The sequence below is a fragment of the Quercus lobata genome, chromosome 10 (genome assembly GCF_001633185.2).
Source record: "Quercus lobata isolate SW786 chromosome 10, ValleyOak3.0 Primary Assembly, whole genome shotgun sequence".
In the NCBI taxonomy this organism is placed as follows: domain Eukaryota; kingdom Viridiplantae; phylum Streptophyta; class Magnoliopsida; order Fagales; family Fagaceae; genus Quercus; species Quercus lobata.
Window position 1 is genome coordinate 16,486,266 of NC_044913.1, and position 21,282 is coordinate 16,507,547.

Below are 21,282 nucleotides of genomic sequence, written 5' to 3' on the forward strand. Positions count from 1 at the left end.
AAGTCTTCATCGTCCGGCGTTAATCATATACTACTTAATATAAGAAACTAATTACTCTACTCTACAATTGAGTGCACACAAAATCTCACTCCATCAGTGATCAAATAAGCAAATTTCATACGTGGACAGGAAATTAACCATTAAAAACTTGGTAGAATGACGTGGCAAGATCTTAGATAGTCTGAGTAGAAGAGCTATATCTACAAGAAAAGTAGGAGAGTAGGGCTAAGGAAAATAATTGATTGGGGAGCTAATAAATCTATATATCCTTTTTTTTTTTTTTGAAGAGAATCTATATATGCTTTTAACATGCCATTTTCCATCACCAAATATGAAGCGGAAGTAATATATCCTTCGTGATTGTTGATGGTAAATAGGGTGCTCTAATCTTGTTAGTTTTACTTTCCCCCAGAAAAAAACATAGCCAATACTTCCACTATTTACACAGTTTTAGTACTCTTTATTCTTCATTACTTTTTTTTTTTTTTGCCTCCTATGGTTACCGAGCAACGAGCATCTGTGTTTTCAAGGAGGGGGTGGGATCTCTTCTAGCTTTAGTGTTCCCTCAAGTAGCTCTAATGGTTTCTTGGCGAGTTTTGGATTTTTTTTGGTTCCTCAATTTGTATTGAAGGTTCTCCTTAGCTTGAGGCGGATTCTTTATTTTAATGCTCTGTTGTTTGTAGATTTTTTCTTTGAGAGTTTTGATCTCTCCTAGCATATACTGCTCTGCTCTTGTAATTTTCTTTGTATTTATATTAACAATAAATTTCTGCATCTCTCTCTAAAACATAATGGAGTCTTTAAACGAGTGTGTTGGAAATATCAAATATATAGAGCAAAGAATAAACAAGTTTTGATCGAACTAAAATAAACTCGAATAATTAGCAAGAGCAAAAAGATTTCATCGTCAGACTCAACGTAAAACTGCTACTGTCAAAATGAAATAAAATATAAAACTAGGGTCTGCCTAGTCTATGATGAGTCAGACCGTAACGTGCTCTTGCCTCTTCCGTTTCATCTCTTCTCCTCTGCCATTCTTCAAAATTAAAACTACTGTCTTTTTTTTTTGAGAATCAAACTAGGCTATATCAAAACTACTGGAGTTGCACTTTTTCATCCTTTGATCTACATCATGTTCAAGGACTCTCAGATGAGGGGTCCTATCCTTTTGTAGGTCCCTTGACTTGAAATGGAGAGGATCCAGATCCCTTTTGTAGGGAGTCCACAGTAGAGGAGGCATCATTGCTGACCCGCCACATCAAGGGACTCGAGGTAAGTTACTTATGCTGTGTTATTTATTAATAACTAGCTTGAATAATTGTGTCAACATTTTTGAGGTTATTAAATTAATAATATTATTTTATTCTTGAAAAGTACCTTTTACCTTTAGTACTAATATGACATAAAAAAAAAAATAGTGATTTTAATAATTAATTAAAGGAATAATCTTAAAATTCACTTAATTTTTCTTTATAATGAGTGTACGTTCGGATGTCATTTATTTTGCTGAAAACAATAAAAAATTATTTTCAGGTTCCTGTTCACTTTTAAAATTACTATTCACATACCTATTTGTAGGCGCTGGTTAAAAAAAAAAAAAAAAACCTGAAACGCAGATGTCCAAAATGTGAACGCACAAACCAAACAAACCTATGCATAATATATATACCATTTTGAGGGGGAAAAAAAAAACCTAAAAAAAGGGTGTCACTAAATTTTATGTTTTGAAAATAACTTTTGGTTATTGTTTATTTTCTACATTTTAGATGTAAAAAGCTCACAATTTTTTTTTAAATAGGTTATATATATTTTTAACATAATATTATATGTAACAAGGGAATAAAATGTAATTTATCCTATTTTTTTAAGTAAATGAAAATATTGTTGAAATGATTAAGAAAGTACTTTGAGAATTTATCAAATTGGATACTAAAATGATTAAGAAAGTATCGTTTTTATAAGCTGAAAAGTATTGGATTTATTTTCTCTACAAAACTCAATCAAACCACATAACTAATTGATCTCCATTTACCAAATAAAAAAGCATGCAGAATTTTTTATAAAAGATTGGGAGGCATTGGAACGGTTTATGCTATGTCCTATCTTTTATTTTCAATGCAAGGCATTTATCATTTTTTTTTTGTATATATACAAAAATAAAATGCATGGTATTTAATGATAAGCAATCAAGGAGGACAGCTTTTAACTATTGGTGATGTCCATGAGGATTAAGATAGTAATCCCTCACTACAGATTTATCCACTTCTATTGTGAAGCCCAGTCATTTTATAATGTTCCTATTTAGGTCCAACAATGTTAATCAATGGGATGAATAACAGTCCAACCCTTTACTGAAGGAATCAAGAAAATAAATTGGGCGAAAGTAAGCGTAAATAATCAAGAAAAACAATTAATATCGTGATTTGTTTCAATATAGGTTTTTTGAATTTTTAGATATTTGGCCTCATTGAAAACAATTTTCAAACCAAAATTATTTTAAGTTTATCCTGAAAAAATGATTCGTTAGACTTGTTTTCTGAACATGGGTCTATTTAATGTGTAATATATTTTTGAACTACACACCAACCAAAAAAAAATTGTGTATCTAGAAAGGCTAGAATATTTCTTTAACAAGAGAAACTGAATAAATAGGTATTATTACATTAGAATTAGCATTGAATTTTTTTTTTTTTTTTTGTTTTATATATATATATTAGTTGAAGTCCCGTGCGTTGCACGATTTTATTCAAGGAATAAGTAAATAAATAGGTATTATTACATAATTTTAGAGTTCTCATTTAAGGTATCAAGTAGTTGTTTGTTTTGTGTTTTATTAATGTAAATATTAGTATTCATAATGATATGAATTAATCTACAATTAGGCCATATAGTAAAAAAGTAGATCATGTTATCTCAATGCAAATATAAAATAAAATAATTTAAAGTATTACCTTGTTAAAGAGAAAAGTTGTGATTTTTATAAACATTCAAAAGTCTAAAATTTAATTCAAAAGGTCAACTAAGGTAGAACTAATGAACTCTTGCCACCCCTATTTATTATGGAGTTTGGTTAGAATGTTTGTTTTTTAATATATTTTTATGTTTTTTTTTTTACGTAGTTTGGTCATTGCTACTGCTGTAGCAGCTTACCACCGTATTTGTTACGGTGGTAAGTTGCCAAAGCCACCAGTGCAAGAGCTTTTGGATGTTATAGATTGGGACCCTAACACTGGAGCTATACTTTTTGATCCTCTAACCTACGTTATAGCGGAAGGACTCGTATATGAGAGCTCTTATCCTTTTGTAGGGAGTGTATTAAATTAATTTTTAAATTTTTTATTTTTCTTGTTCAATAAAAAAGTGTGCTTAATTATTTGTTTTTTTTTAGGAGATGTCACCGCATAAGTACACTATTGATGGTTTTGCGGCAGTTCCACTTAGAGAAGAGTGTCTGATTGACGCTCTCAGATATGGACGTCATTGGTAATGTATACTTAATGTATGGCTGTTTTTATTTATGAGATTTTTAATGATAATTGTAATTATTTATTATTGTGGTTTGAGCACTGATAGTCTAATAGAAAAAACTCAAAGAAAATTTAATTAGAATTTGAAATTAAAATCTAATTTTGTGCCATGTGTTTAACTTTATGTGGAGACCATATCATAATTATCCACTTAAAATTGTGTTCACTAAATTTTTTAAATGTTACTATATGTATGTATGTATGTGTTACATGTTATTTTTTAATAGTTTGACTAATTTTATTTATGCTTTTATAATAAAAATTGTGTTTAATTTATACTGGGACTTTAGGAGGAAGAGAGCCACGCAATATTAATTACAGGATGGGGATATTTGGAGGATCGTATACCTTTCCAGTTTAGAAACAACTATGGCACTGAGTGGCACTATGATGTATACGACTACCTCCAAACGTTGAAGGGGTCAAAGGACGGAATATTTTACGTAGAGCTGGAAGGGTCAAAGGGTACATATCAAGCACCCTTGAGACTTGCAATATTCATTTTGAAGAATGGCAGAGGAGAAGAAGAGCTGAAACAGAAGTGGCGAGCAGGATGACTTAGACCGCAACTTCTGTTTCAGCTTTTCTACTCCTATTATTGCAAGTCTCAAGGGTGCTTGCTATGTACCCTTTGACCCTCCCAGCTCTATGTAAAATATTTCGTCCTTTGACCCCTCCAATGTCTAGAGATAGTCGTATCCATCATAGTGCCACTCAGTGCCATAGCCGTTTCTAAACTGAAAAACAATACAATCCTCCAAATATCCTCATCCTGTAATTAATATTGCATGGCTCTCTTCCTCCTAAAGTCCCAGTATAAATTAAACACAATTTTTATTATAAAAGCATAAATAAAATTAGTCAAACTATTAAAAAAATAACATGTAACACATGCATACATATAGAAACATTTAAAAAATTAATAAACACAATTTTAAGTAGATAATTATCATATAGTCCCACATAAAGTTAAACACATGGCGCAAAATTAGATTTTAATTTCAAATTCTAATTAAATTTTCTCTGAATTTTTCCCATTAGACGATCAATGCTCAAACCACAATAATAAATAATTACATATAACATTACAATTATCATTAAAAATCTCATAAATAAAACAGCTATACATTAAGTATGCATACCAATGACCCATATCTGAGAGTGTCAATCAGACACTCTTCTCTAAGTGGAACTGCCGCAAAACCATCAATAGTGTACTTATGCAGTGACATTTCTATAAAAAAAAAAAAAACTAATTAAGCACACTTTTATTGAAAAAAAAAATCAAAAATTTAAAAATTAATTTAATACACTCCCTACAAAAGGATAAGAGTTCTCATCTGAGAGTCCTTCCACTATAACGTAGGTCAGAGGATCAAAAAGTATAGCTCCAGTGTCAAGGTCCCAATCTATAACATCCAAAAGCACTTGCACTGCTGGCTTTGGCAGCTTACCACCGTAACAGAGTATGTGGTAAGCTGCTACAGCAGCAGCAATGACCAATGCCCAATAGATAGCTCCATAAAAAAAATACATAAAAATATATTAAAAAAAAAACAAACATTCCAACCAAACTCCATAATAAATAGGGGTGGCAAGAGTTCATTAGTTCTACCTTAGTTTACCTTTTGAATTAAATTTTAGACTTTTTTGAATGTTTATAAAAATCACAACTTTTCTCTTTAACAAGGTAATACTATAAATTATTTTATTTTATTTTATATTTGCATTGAGATAACATGATCTACTTTTTCACTATATGGCCTAATTGTAGATTAATTTATATCATTATGAATACAAATACTAATATTTACATTAATAAAACACAAAACAAGCAACTACTTGATACCTTAAATGAGAACTCTAAAATTATGTAATAATACCTATTTATTTACTTATTTCTTGAATAAAATCATGCAATGCACATGATTTCAACTAATATATATATATATATATAAAACAAAAAAACAAAAAAAAAAAAAAAATCAATGCTAATTCTAATGTTTTTCTCAGTTTCTCTTGTTAAAGAAATATTTTAGCCTTTCCAGATACACAATTTTTTTTTGTGTGTGCGCGTAGTTCACGATATTAATTGTTTTTCTTGATTATTTACGCCTACTTTCGCCCAATTGTTTTTCTTGATTCCTTTAGTAAGGGTTGGACTGTTATTCATCCCATTGATTAACATTGTTGGGCCCAAAAATGAACACTATAAAATGACAGGTCTGTAGTGAGGGATTACTTAATCCTCATGGACATCACCAATAGCTAAAAGCTGTCCTCCTTGATTGCTTGTCATTAAATACCATGCATTTTATTTTTGCATATGTACCAAAATAAATAAATAAATAAACGCCTTGCATTGAAAATAAAATATAGGACATAGCATAAACCGTTACAAAACTAATTCCAATGCCTTCCAATCTTTTATAAAAAAATCTGCATGCTTTTTTTTTTTTTTGGTAAATGGAGATCAATTAGTTATGTGGTTCTTCTCCAAAAAAAAAAAAAAAAAGTTATGTGGTTTGATTGAGTTTTGTAGAGAAAATAAATCCAATACTTTTCAGTTTATAAAAAAGATATTTTCTTAATCATTTCAACATCCAATTTGATAAATTGTCAAAGTACTTTCTTAATCATTTCAACAATATTTTCATTTACTTAAAAAAGTAGGATAAATTACATTTTATTCCCTTGTTCCATATAATATTATGTTAAAAAAATATAGAACCTATTTTTTAAAAAATTATGTGAGCTTTTACATCTAAAATGTAGAAAATTAAAATAACCAATGTAAATAAACAATAACCAAAAGCTAAACATAAAATTTAGTGACACCCTTCTTTTAGGTGTTTTTTTTTTTTTTTTTTTCCAAAAATGGTATATATATCATATGCATTCCTTTTAAAGAAAAATTAAATTTTAAGATTATTCCTTTAATTAATTATTAAAATCACTATTTTTTTTTATGACATTATTATCTTAATGAAATATATAAAGACCCCAATTCACGTGACTGCCCCTATAAGTACTAAAGGTAAAAAGTACTTTTCAAGAATAAAATAATATTAATAATTTAATAACCTCAAAAATATTGACACAATTATTCAAGCTAATTATTAATAAATAACACAGCACAAATAACTTACCTTTGACTCTTGATGTGGCGGGTCAGCAATGATGCCTCCTCTGCTTGGCCAGTCCTGTTTGGGGATATAGTCATCGGCTGAAAAATCAAATATATGAATCAAATATAAATATATCAGATATATCTGATGTTATAAAATAAATAAAATTCAGATCAAAGAAAATTGAATCCCAAACCCAATACAAATAGCAGTAATCAAGAGTAATAGAACCATGAATTATTTTTTTTATTTTTTATTTAATTTGGAGCAATGCCCTAATAATAATTATAGATCAATACCCCAAATATATATTATATTATATCCCTTTACATTACACTAGAAAATATCTGAATATTATTGTCTTTGTATTATGTTCAAAGCAGGAAAATAATATATATATATATATACACAATACATGGTAGGAGAATCAGAAGCAACAACTGCAAGAGCGGCTTCTTTCTCTTTTAAAGGTTATGAATTTTATATTCTAGTTTATATTATTTTGGGTATTAAGTTCTTAATTTTTCAACTAAAATCTCGATTAATGTAGCTGTTTCACTTTCACTTTGAAATTCCCATCCATCTCAGCGATTTTCTAAAAGTCTCTTACTAACAACCCAGAAAAACACAGAAAAAGAGAGGAAAAAAAAAAAAAAAAAGAACAACACAGAAAGAGGGGGCTTTAATCACTAACTAAAACTACTACTAAAGAACCAAGAGAAAAAAGGAACAAAATCACTAACTAATACTACTGCTAAAGAACAAAGAGAGAAAAAGAGAGAGAAATAATATACCCAGTGCTCGTACGACAACACTCCTGCATCTCCATCTTGGCGGAGGAGGAGGAACTCAAAGGTAGGAGATCTGAGAAAAGGTAGTGAAAAAGTGGAGAAGGAGATCTGAGAAAAGGTGTAAAAGTGTGTTAAAGGGATTTGGATCCATCCAGGTTATATAATATAACTAGAGAATTTGCATGCCTAACTGATTATGGGGAGTATTAAGTAAAACAAAATAAGCATATGTGAATTACAAGCATGCATGTATGAACCAAGTTAAATGCTTTGCATCCTTTATCGTTTTCATCGAAAAAAAGAAAAGCGTAAATCCACAATCCACCCGGAGGTTTGTGATAATTTCAACTAAGTCCAAAACATTTTAAAACCTACCCATTTCGTCCTAAAAGACAATTTTGTCCCGAACTTGAAAAAAAAAAAAAAAAACGCCGTTATTTTTATTTTTATTTTTTTTTCTCTTCTTTCTCTGTCTTCTATCTCTTTCCTCTCCCCCATCTCAGAACTCTCTCTCATGGAACCCTAGCCACGGCGAAGCCCATGACTTGGTCACTGGCATCAACAACACTACCAATAAAAATCTATTTCAAAACCAATAGAACCCAAAAAAAAAAAAAAAAGCAAAAATCCAAGCCAAACAACACACATAAATCCCTTTGAAAATTCCCAATGAAATCTCCTAAAAATCCCAACAGAAATTCCAGAAAAACAAGCAAAAATCCAAGCCAAACAACACATAAATCCCTTTGTAAATTCACAATGAAATTTCCTAAAAATCCCAACAAAACCCACCCAAAAAACCAGCAAAAATCTCAGCCAAACACAAAATCAACACAACCCAAAAATCAACTGTCAACCCCATTAAAGAAACCAGAAAAAACACACCATATCACAAGATGAGCTTCATCGTCTCTTGAAGAGATAGTACCTAATCTGGAATCCAAATGTCGTGCCACGATCCACAACGCCGCTGTAAAGAGGATGAGAGAGTCCGTTGAAGGCAAGATCTAGATCGAAGCACCACCCCCACCACCGTGTAGGTTCTGATTTGAGAGAGACGGGGCGAGAGTCCGTTGACGGCGCTGATGGGTTAATCTTGCGGTGGGAATCGGGAAGACCTTGCGTGGTGGTGTTGTTGATGCCTGTGACCAAGTCATGGGCTTCGCCGTGGCTAAGGTTCCAATAGATAGAGTTTTGAGATGGAGAACTCAGAGAAGAAAGGGGGAGAGGAAAGTGACAAAAGAGAGAGGAAGAAGAGAATATATATAATAAAAAAAAGTAACGGCTTTTTTTTTTTTTAATTAAGTTCAGGGACAAAATTGTCTTTTAGAATGAATTTGGTAGGTTTTAAAATATTTTAGACTTAAAGGGGTATAATCACAAACCTAGCTGTGGTTTGTGGAATTTACCCAAAAGAAAAATTTGTTGTGTTGTGTTGTGTTGCGTTGTGTGAACTGGAGTAGTTCTAGTGTTATAACTTGTCGCACAATTGATGCTATAATTTATTTATGTGGTGGGTTGTGGTTGATAGAAAAGTGATGATAAGGAAAATTCTGATGACATAATTTTGTGCACAACTTACCACATGAGTGAGTTGTGCACAAAATTGTAACACCAAAACCACTCGTAATAGTAAATTTATAAGTAATTTTTATATACTCTCAGAGCACAAAAAATGATGTTCCTTTCTCTCACATTTATGGTAAGATATTCATTAAATTCATTTTATAAATCTATATGGGATATTTTTTCCCCAATTACAACTTACCACGTTAACCAATTATGATTAAAAATTATGGCACCAGACTTTTCGTGTGAGCATTGAATTATGGTGAACTTGTGAATGCCTAGGTAGAAGGAGAAGTGGCATGTGTTTGCCGTAGTCCTAGATAGAGTATATATATATATATATATATATATATATATATATATCAACTTTTTTTTTTTTTTTGAGAAAATATGTGTCAACTTTTGGTTCAAAAGAAAAGTAACTACTGATAATGGGTGTACTCATCCCCAAAAAAAGGTGTAGGCTATGTCTAAATATCAGTAGGGTAGAGTAGGGATAGCAAATAGCAAGCCCAGTGCTCTTATTACAGCTGCGCAACACTGACTGACAAGCCCAGTGCCAGTGGCACACAGCAACAGAGGCATATTCATCGTATCTGGCCTCTGTGCCCAGTGCCAACCAACACAGCACCCTTACCTACGCAAATTAAGTTATATAAAATTGTAAAACTTATCGAACTAGTTGTAAACAAATAGGGAGATTTTTTTTTTATTTTTTTATTCTCTCTTTTTATAAACTACTTGTCTTGTCTTTGGCTATAAACTCTTGAAGTAGACTCTATAAGAGCACCTCCAATAGCTAATGTAAAGCCAAATTTGGACCACCAAACAGTACTGTTTATACTCCAGCAGATTCTCCAAACATCCAAATTTATTTTTGAAGTTGCTACAGTAGTTCTCTTAATTTAGAGAACACTGTAGCAACTCCAAACCTATTTTTCTGCTTAAAATATTATCTCAATTACTATTATATCAATTCTTTCTCTCTCCTCCGGATTTTTTTTTTCTCTCATTCTCTCTAATTCTCACAGAATCCAAACACAAAACACAAAACAAAATCCAATTCTTAAAATAAAATTGAATCAGAACAAGCAAATATAGAAAAAAAAAAAATTCATAACAATTCTTCCTCTCAAACATCTCTAAAAACTCAAGCATAATCAAAATACAACTCAAAAATATAATCTTAAAATTAATCAAACCATAACAATAAAAGCCAAAAAAAAAAAAAAGACACAAGCTATCTACCATCTGGGCTGTGTTGGGAGGAAGACGAGTGGCAGCGGCAGAGGACGACGAGCGGCGACGGCAGAGTGGAGCCATCTAACCCATCTGTTCTTTCTCTCTTTACCTATTTCTCTGATTCTTATTACAATGAAAAAAAAAAGTTGAGAAAGAGAACTAGAGAAAGAAAGAAAGCCAAAGGGAGGTTCCGGAAAGTGGAAAGTAGAGAAAACAAAAAGGGAGGGGATGGGATATGGGTATACATGTGTGGTGGAGAAAAATCAAGAGAAAAAAAAAAGAAAGAAAGAAAGAGAGAAACGTATGGATGATAGAATAGAAAGAAAGAAATGAAAAATAATATAAAAAATAGAAATGATAATTTAGAAATTCTACCATAATATTTTCACAATAAATTTTAAATAATATATTGTTATTAGCTAATATTGATAAGTAAAAATATAATTTCAGCAGTAGGTTTAAATTAGAACTAGTAACAATTTTTCACATAAGATTTTGATGTGATTCTTATGAAAGTATTGTGGAAAATGTTGTGAATATAACACTTTCCATTGAAAAATATAATTGTTGGGAATGAATATAGAAAGAATAAATGATGATAAAAAAAATAAAGAAATAATGAAGAAATAATATTTAAATGAAATAGAGAATGAAATAGAGAATCTGTTGGAAAGTGTATTTGAAAAAGTGGGTAGGTAAAAGTTAAATGTCACTGTTCATTCTCCAAACAGTACAAAAATTTAGAGAAGCTGCTGGAGATGCTCTAATTAACTATGTTCTAAGAACATTCCTATTAACGATTCTAAAAAATTTAATATTTATCATTTTAAAATTTAATTTTATAATATATAACACATCACTTTACAATACAATATATATTAAAATTTCTATTTTTTTTACTATTTCATTTAAATATTTTTTATTCATTTTTTTTTTGATCTCTCTCCTTGTCTCTCTCTCCCTTTGTCAAAACCCAAAAGTTGTCTCTCTCTCCCTCTGTAGAAGATTAGAACCTTCTCCCTTTCTCTGATTTGCTCTCAAACCCGTGCTCCATGTCTCTGATCTGCTCTCAAGCCCATGCTCCATGGTTGACCACAAGCTTTGTCGACCTAAAACACTACTCACCCTTTCCATCGGCCTAAAACACTTCTCACTCCTTCTGAGTATTTTGGAAATTGATTTTCTAGTATTTTGGAAGCTGATTTCTTGGGTTTTGGAAGCTATTTTTCTGTGTTTGTTTTATTTATTTATTTTTGGGGGTTTTTTTGGAAGCTTATTTTATGGGTATTTTGGAAAGTGATTTTCTAGGTATTTTGGAAGCTGATTTTCTGGGTTTTGGAAGCTGGTTTCTGTGTTAGTTTTTTTTTTTTTTTTCCTGCGTATTTTGGAAACTGATTTTCTGGGTATTTTGGAAGCTAGTTTTTTGGGTTTGGAAGCTATTTTTCTGTGTTTGTTTTTTTTTTTTTTTTTTGGGTATTTTGGAAGCTGATTTTCTGGGTATTTTCAGTGAGGTTTTGGGAATTTTGTGTGTGCTGATTTTCTGATTTTGAGGTTGGGTTTTTATGTGATTGCAGCGGGATTCTCTCTGGTATTTTCTGGGTATTTTCTGGATTGCAGTGGTAAAAGAGTTGGCTGAGATGGTGAAAGGGAGAGGAAGAAGCTTGGGTGAGATGATGTGACAGAGGAGAAGTGAGAAAGGAGAGAGAAGAGACTTAGGAAGGAGAAAAACACTAAAGAGAGAGAAAGAAATTAATAAAAAATGATAGCATTGTGCAATCTTTGATGAAGCAAGTTTTTGGATTATAAATGCTAAAAAAAGCATCTTTTAACATATGCAATCCTTAATGGAAATGCTCTAAATGCTTCTTTGTAAATTTGGGGGAAAAAAAATATGGGTTCAGCTTCTATCCAATGGCCAGTGATCATTGGACCCGTCAGGATACGGACATGTGTCTGTAATTCAACATGTCCAGTGGCATTGGCCACTAGACAGAAGCCGGATCCAAAAAATATTACCTAGAAGAGAGAGAGAGAGAGAGAGAGAGAGAGAAGTTTCATGGACCAGTTAACAAATAATGAGTAAACCCCGCTATGTTTTACCTTCTCTCAAGTAAAACATTCTCTTAAATTGTAATTTGTAGTTTCATGTACACTAGTTAACAAATAGAGAAAACCAACCATGTAGTAACTACATGTGTACGTTCCATACTATTCAATATTCATCATCCATCAATCTATAATTCAAGCACTAAGATGCACTGCTTAAATTACAACATATATCTCATAGTTAGAATCACACTACCATTCAGCAACAAACTTAGGCTAGGTTTGGACAACAACGCGTTTGCGTTTTTTGTGTGAATCTCGTGCACTGTTCACAAAACCTGCAAGTACGGATTACAACAAATTTTTCTTTAAAACTAAGTCCTATGATACTATTCACATATTTAAAAATTATTTTACTATTATATTTTTAATTTTCAGAAATAAACGGTGGTATTTAATCAGACCTCAGGATATGTAAGCAAATTACCTGTCTATGGAGTCCTCCGCCACCGCATTGACCTTGTCCACCAATGGACTTTGAGCCTCTGAACTCATGCTAGTCCCAATAAATTAAAATCCAGCTAAGGATCAATCCCCTAAAATCACAAACCAAAAAAGTCAAACTTTCTTGTCTTATTATTGCAGATAACTAAATAAAAAAGAGCAAATGACATACACACGCGCATACACCTATATATACATATTATGACTGAAAAATTATCTAATTTACTTTTCTACAGTATATGCATCAAACAATTATGTAAAAAAACAGAGACTTTTGTTTATTTTCCAAACATGGGTGCTTCTTAATTCGATCAGCTTCTATTTGGTTTCTTTCCCAGAAAACTATGTATCCTTTTCATTTTCAGTATCAAAAAAAAAACTTTTATGGTTCATTTCCAGGAGAACCCCCCCCCCAAAAAAAAAAAAACTGGAACCCATTAAAGAGATCGGCAAGACTTGGGTAAATTCCAATTTGACATATTGATTGGAACCAAAATGACTAAAAAGGTTCCAATTTCTTAGAAACCAAACAGAAAAGTTGCTAAAAACCGAGAAAGGAAATCACAAAATAAACCCCAAGCAAATTAAATATAAAAAAAAAAAAACATATTTTATATTATATTTCTCATGAAGAAAATATGTCATGATTTTCATGGTTTAAATTTTTAAACATATTTTATTTTGTCATCTATAAAAGAAAATAAAAATTTTCACTTAGGTTTTACTAGAAAGAGCAAAAGAGCTAACATTTTACAAGAAAAAAAAAAAAAAATTATTCATAATAACAATGAAAACATGATTGGTTACCTGTTGCTTAGGAGAGATCCTAGTTAGAAAAAGCTCTCTTGGTACTCTTAATATAAACAACGACCTTCTTTTAGGCTTTTCAATGTTTTCATCAGTTTTGGTACGGACCTCCTTATAATAAAAAATGTTTCTAATAAGTAGAGCATTCATCGTGAAGAAGAAAATTTTCAAAAAAAAAAAGGGTATTCCATGTTATTCACTTTCTAGTTTAACTCCTTTTCTAGAACTCACTAGTGCAATGATCAAAATAGGTGCTGAACTTAAATTTATGTTGGCCTGAAGGTATGTTTTCATATGCTTCCTACGCGGCATCTAAGTTGTAAAATGTAATTCATTAAGACATGATATGCTCAAAAATTCAAGCCCAACAACTATAACTTTATTGTTCTTATTAATTCTCCATATTTGCAAAGATATTGTAAGATCACCAGCCTAAATTAGCTAAAACTCATAACCTTGCATGGATTTTTTTTCAACTGCACACCCATTTTTCCTTTCTTAAGCTTACGCAAGAGTGCCAAGAGACAAGTAGTTATGCTTATAAGGTAAGGATGAAAATTGCAGTGATGTTCAAAATTGTAAAACTTGTGGAATAAGTTGTAAACAAATAGGAAGATTTTTTTTTTTTTTTTCTCTCTTTTTATGAACTACCTGTCTTATCTTTGTCTATATACTCTTTAATATAACGGTCAGGTTAATTATTCTTATTTGGTTTAAGTAGACTCTGTAATTAGCTATGTTCTAAATGTTTCTTTGTAATTTTTTTTTTGGGGGGGGGGGGGGTGGGGGGGAATATTACCTACATTAACCCAGAAGAGAGAAAGAGAAAAAGAGAGAGAGAGAGGTTTCATGGACCAGTTAACAAATAGTGAGTAAACCCCACCATGTTATAACTTTTTCTAATTATAATGCATTGGTGAGCAGCCACCCCCTGCTGTGGCCAGACATCAAACATTAGCCACTACACATCAAGGACGCTATTAATAACCACTCTCTATATTGATACACAAACCTCCTAATGCATGACCAATTAACCCCCCCAAAAATAATGAGGAACTGCTAAGCTATAGGCTAGTGAGCACCCTCAAAGTTTTCAATGCTTTCAAGACCACCTTCCCCAGTTTTGGAATTGCTACCACTAAGTTAAAATTCCTTCCTTGCTGTTGGTTGCTCCCCAAGAAGTTGGGATGGCCATGAATCCATTGGAGTGGGATACCTGGCATGTGGTTTGCTCACATTTGAGTTGGGCTTAAATGTCTGCTGGGTAACATCAAGCAATGCCTCTGGACGAATGGGGAGGACAAAGACAGCAAATAATTGATGTGATGAGGGTTCTACAGCAGGCAATCTGACAGAGTCTCCCGGGAAATGTGACGTCAGTTCTGGTAGCTGAAATTCGGGAGGAGGTACATTCAAGTCGGGTTTAGATTGGACTATTCTCTCTTCTAGTTCACTTTGTAGTTTTTCAATCTCGATTTCTAGGGCAGAATTCTCCTCCCTCAGCTCATTCTTCTCAACGGTCACCTGTTCAATACAACTTTAATTTCATATAGTTTCTTCTCAGCAATTCAAGACTAACAGGCCTCTTTTACAAAAAGGACAACGGTTGAGGGTCAGCTCAAAATAACTAGTAGAAAATAAAAATACTACTTGAATGGATGAACTTATGTTTCTACCACTTAAACTGGATAACCTCACACATGGGATAAAACTATTTACCAAAGATTAGTTAGAGATAGTTAAGGGCCTTACATAGTTAGATTCAGACAAGAGAGATGCATGCTCCTTTTTGAGGCACTCAATCTGGCTTAACGAGACCCTCAACAATCGAGTAGCTTCACAAAGTACAGAGGCCTTTCCACCGTTCTGTTGGGTCTGTCCTACACAAGAAATTTTTTGTCATAAGTAATGATCTATCACCATGATCCATCATCACACAAAAACATCTGTTGTTTATATACTGAAGACCAAAAAGCTAATCAAGACTATATCGAACTTTGAAATATCCATTTGGTGTTACGATCAATGGTATGTAGCTTTCAAGAAAAAAAAAATGTAGTAGTAGTAAATTAAACAACAATAGTATTCAATTACTTTGATTTATCACGATATGAGGAGAACATGAACGCATTATGGACCCCTTTGTTCCTTATAGCCCATACAAAATTTAAACAGTTGGAATTAAGAAGAAATAGATTTCTAAATATATAAATAGAATAGTTTTTGTTAGAAGTCAATCACTAATCATGAGGAGAGACAAAAATAAATAAAATGAGAAGATAACGTATCAAGTCTAAAAGGAACTTCATAGAACAAATGTCATATCGTACAAAAATAACATATATAGAACAACTAAATAGGTGAATCCAAAGCAACCCAAACTAAGAATTTAAAGAAAAACACATATAATAAAATTAACAATTAAAGAGAGAAAAAAAAAACCTTAAATCGCAAAACTAAATCGCATTAATTCAATATAAAGTTCTAAAGAACACAACAATTTATCAACCTAAAGCAAAGATGCAAGAAAAATAAAATAAAAAAATCCACCAAAAAAATTGAGAGAGAGAGAGAGAACCTTTTTTTTTGTGAGGAAAAAGTATGTAAAGAATGGGAAAGAGAATGACAAATTTATAGTAAGAGGGTGTGTATAATAAAGGACAAAAAAAAAAGGAAGATGAAGGGAAAAATTAAGAGTGATATAAAGGTAAAGGGTAATGGGGAGATGAATAGGTAAGATAGAGGGTAGTGGGAAGATGAAAAATGATATTAAGGTAGAGGGTAGTGGGAAGATGAAAAGGTAAGGGATAGAGAAAAGTTGGAGAAAGTGTAAATATTTAAAAAAAAAATGAGTAAATGTTAAAAAAAAATTATAGGAAAATTGAAAAGAAAAATGATAATAACATAGACACTAATGTGGCTTAACTGAAGCGTAGCAACAATAAATATTACGATTCAGCTTTTAGTTATATATAGATACAAAAAAAATGATAAATGACTTGCATTAGAAAATAAAAAGATAGGACATAGCATAAACAGTTACAAAACTAATTCCAATGCCTTCCAATTTTTTTATAAAATAATCTGCATGCTTTTTTTTTTTTTTTGGTAAATGGAGATCAATTAGTTATGTGGTTCTTCGCCCAAAAAGAAAAAAAAGTTATGTGGTTTGATTGAGTTTTGTAGAGAAAATAAATTCAATACTTTTCAGCTTATCAAAAAGATACTTTCTTAATCATTTCGGTATCCAATTTGATAAATTCTCAAAGTACTTTCTTAATCATTTCAACAATATTTTCATTTACTTAAAAAAGTAGGATAAATTACATTTTATTCCCTTGCTATATATAATATTATGTTAAAAAATATATATATATATATATAACATATTTTTTTTAAAAAAATTGTGAGTTTTTACATCTAAAATGTAGAAAATAAAAATAACCAAATGTAAATGAACAATAACCAAAAATTATTTTCAAAACATAAAATTTAGTAACACCCTTCTTTTAGGTTTTTTTTTCCCCCTCAAAATGGTATATATATTATGCATTCATTTTAAAGAAAAATTAAGTGAATTTTAAGATTATTCCCTTAATTAATTACTAAAATCACTATTTTTTTTTATATCATCATTATCTTAATGAAATATATAAAGATCCCCGTTCACGTGACTGCCCCTATAAGTACTAAAGCTAAAAAGTACTTTCCAAAAATAAAATAATATTAATAATTTAATAACCTCAAAAATATTGACACAATTATTCAAGCTAGTTATTAATAAATAACACAACATAAATAACTTACCTTGATCCGAGTCAGCAATGATGCCTCCTCTGCTTAGCCACTCCCGTTTGGGGATATAGTCATCGGGCTGAAATATCAAATATTTGAATCAAATATATATATAAATATATATATATATATATATTGCATAAAAGGAGACATTTTATTAGATAGAACAAGCAGAGAGTACAACAAGACTTAGAAAAGTAACAACACATGACCTCATGACAAATCTTATAAAACATATACTACCAAAGACGTACATACACCACAACACTAACTCCAACACACAACAACCTAAGACAAACTTCAAACCAACAGCTGATAAACAAAAATACAAAATAGCATATATATATATATATATATATGTATGTATGTATATTATGTTATAAAATAAATAAAATTCAGATCAAAGAAAATTGAATCCCAAACCCACTACAAATAGCAGTAATCAAGAACAATAGAAACATGAATTTTTTTTATATTTAATTTGGAGCTATGCCCTAATAATAATAGATCAATACCCCCAAACATATATTATATTATATCCCTTCACATTACACTAGAATCTAAACAAAAACGTAAGAAAAAATATCTGAATATTATTTTATTTGTATTATGTTCACGGTAGGAAAATAATATATATATATATATATATATATATATGCACACACACAATACATGGTAGAAGAATCAGAAGCAACAACTGCAAGAGCGACTTCTATCGCTGCAACAATTGCAAGAGCGGCTTCTTCACAGAAAAACACAGAAAAAGAGAGAGAAAAAAGAACAACATTGAAAAAGAGAGAAAAAAAAGAACAAAGACACTACAAAAAAATCATCCTATTGTAGCAGTTTCCAAAACCGCCGGTATAGGAAGCCCTATTGCAGCATTCTCAAACAGCCGCTATAGGTAAGAATTACCATTTTTTTTTTATAATTATTTTCTTATTTGCAAAGATCCTATCCCGGTGCTTTAAAAGCGTTGTAATAGGTTAACCTTATCCCAGTGCTCTTAAAAGCGCTAGGATAGGATTACTCTATTCCCTTATGGAGGAGACCTATCCCAACGCTTTTAAAAGTGATAGGAAAGAGTTAACCTATCCCAGCGCTGGAATAGGGTTACTCCATTCCATTATGGGGTATACCTATCCCGCCGCTTTTAAAAGCACTGGAATAGGGTTCACCTATTCCAGCGCTATAAAAACGCTAGGATAGGATTACTCTATTCCCTTATGGGGGAGACCCATCTCGGTGCTTTTAAAAGCGCTGAAATAGGGTTACTCCATTCCATTATGGCGTATATCTATCCTGACGCTTTAAAAAGCGCTAGACTAGGGATTTCTCATAATAAATGACCAATACCCTCTTAAAACTTGGGCAATAACCAAAGTACCCCTCACCCCCCCCCCCCCAAAATCGAAAAAGACCAAAATACCCTTGATTACTTGAATAAGACCAAATTACCCCATAAATCGAAAAAGTGACCAAAATGCCCCTGTAAATAGGCCTGTTCAAGAATTCACCGGCGCCGACAAAACCGCCCTAAACCGCGCCGATTCGACCGCTGATAGCTCCACCGAAGGTTCCCGGCGTGATGATCGGTAGGCTTTTTCCGTTACCGAAGTCGGCCGGTGCGGTGGTCGGCAGCAAGATCTGCAAACCGAAGAGAAACCGAACCGAACCGATATATATATATATATATTTAAGTTAAACATATATAACATATATAATATATAATCATTCATCAGTTGAGAGGGAGACAGAGAGAGAGAGAGTACCGGTTGCAGACTTGCAGTTTAGCGTGAAACAAAGAGAAGCAAAGGAAGAAGAAGGAACCATTTAAATTAGAACGACGCCGTTGCATTCATTTTTTTATTTTTTTAAAAAATCTTATTTAAAACGACGCCGTTTTGGAACCATTTTAAAATTTTACTATCAGGTTCAAAACGGCGTCGTTTTAGTGTCAGAAAAAAAAAAAAAAAAAAAAAAAAAAAAAAAAAAAAAAAACGGAGGTCCAATGTCTATGTTCACTCGTCCAGGCGTTCAGTGCGTCACTCCTTAGTCCTTATCAAATGAAATTTTTAAATAAAAGAAAAAGTTAACTGTTAACATGTGTGAGTGTGAGGCTTTGTGTGTGTCAGGAGGAACGGTCCTCTGAATCTCTGATTCTTTGAGTGGTCTTATCCAAGTTACTCAGTGTCTCCCACTTGCATTATTTGAAAAAATATATATTAAAAAAATAAAAAAAAATGCTGTGGCCGAATGGGTTAGTGTGACACAGTCATGCCACTTGCGTTTTTTGAAAAGATTTTATATTAAAAAATTAAAATAAAAAATAAAAAAAGCATGCCTGCCACTGATTGAGTCAGTCCGTGCAAGATTTTTTTTCTTTCTCTTTTGATCTCAGCCATACAAGTCTTTTCTTCTTTACTCAGCTGCTCTCATTTTTCCTCTCTTTTCTTCAGACTCTCACTTTGCTTCTCTCAAGTCTCAAACTCTCGCCTCTCAGACTCAGGAACTCAGTCATTCACTACTCATCCGCTAGATAGCTTATGGCTACCTTCATTACTCTTCCGAAACCTAATCCCGCCGAACAAACATTATTTTTTCCCTCTCAATCTCATCTCTCACCTAACCATTTTTCTCTTATTTTTTTGCTCTCAATCAGCCACATAATCATAATGTTTCTTCCAAACCCTAATACCGCCGAACAATTAATAGTATTTCCCTCTCAATCTCAGATTTTCAGGCTCCCACCAACCATTTTTCTCTTCTCTTTTGCACTCAGCCACATAATTTTTTTTCCATACCCTAATCCCGCCGAACAAACAGTAGTTGTTCCCTCTCAAATACTCAATCTTAGATTCTTAGGCTCCGACCTAACCTTTCCCTATTTAAGAACACAAGCTCTCAGTCTCACTCTCAAGTCTCAAGAGTCAAGACTCATCTCTAATTCTCAGTCTCACTCTCTCACAAAGAAAGACCTTCCTCTCAAGGTCTCACGAAATTTCTAATACCTAAGAGGCTAAGACAGTCAATCTCCTTTTCATCTCTGTTCTCCACCGTGGCTCTGCCACTATGTAGTTTTGTTTGGTAATCCTAACCCCTACTTTGTTTTAGTTTTATTTTATGCTCACTAATGTTTCTTGTTGATTCTAATTTTTTTCTTTTTTGGTTATTTTCTTGTAATATCAGGGGTAATTTAAAAGATTCAGCTTCAGCCTAGTAAAGGAATAAATCTCGAAGGCTTAAATAGTTCTGGGTATTTTCTCATTCTATTAATATTTGTTTTGAATTCACAATTTTTTATTTTCTTTTTTCTTTTTTGTTTGATTTTCTTTTAAGGATTATTTTTTATTTTGTTTTCAGCTCACCATGTTGTGTCAAACTTTCATGTTTGTGTTTGATTTTGCTTTTAGTTTTAGTGTTTTTTTTTTTTTTTTTTTAAGGTTCAGTCATATTGTTTTCTGTTTGGTTTTGTTTCTAGGGTTCAGAGACTGTAAATTTATTTTTGATTAATCATACTGTTGTGATTTTAGTTTTAAATATATATAATATTTATTTTTAAGGTTCACTCATGTTGTTTGTTGTTTGATTTTGTTTCTAGGGATCAAAGATTGTAAATTTATTTATTGATAATCCTATTGATTGATTATACTGTTGTGATTTTAGCACTGAGAAAGTTGCTTGTATAGTTTTTGTTTACTGATATTTTATTGAAATTAGTGGATGACTGCGTGTTTAAGTTAAAGGTTGCTTGTATAATTTATTTGTTGTTGATTCCTTAATTACTATGTATATGTGATTGTTATTTATATTGATGTAATTATATCATGGCTACTTGTGCTTCTTCTTCCACCCCCTCTACTGAGCCTGCTC

The 21,282-nt window shown here is 31.8% G+C and overlaps 1 protein-coding gene across 1 annotated transcript; it reads right to left on the reverse strand.

Moving 5' to 3' along the window:
- Positions 1–14,739: 14,739 nt before the first annotated feature.
- Positions 14,740–19,242, reverse strand: LOC115964419 (transcription factor bHLH47-like). The gene is made up of 5 exons (XM_031083733.1): positions 19,182–19,242; positions 18,075–18,151; positions 17,422–17,488; positions 15,367–15,494; positions 14,740–15,138 (listed from the first exon to the last, which is right to left on the reverse strand). The coding sequence occupies exons 1-5, from the start codon at positions 19,240–19,242 to the stop codon at positions 14,758–14,760; spliced, it is 714 nt and encodes a 237-aa protein (XP_030939593.1). The 3' UTR covers positions 14,740–14,757.
- Between the last annotated feature and the right edge of the window lie 2,040 nt (positions 19,243–21,282).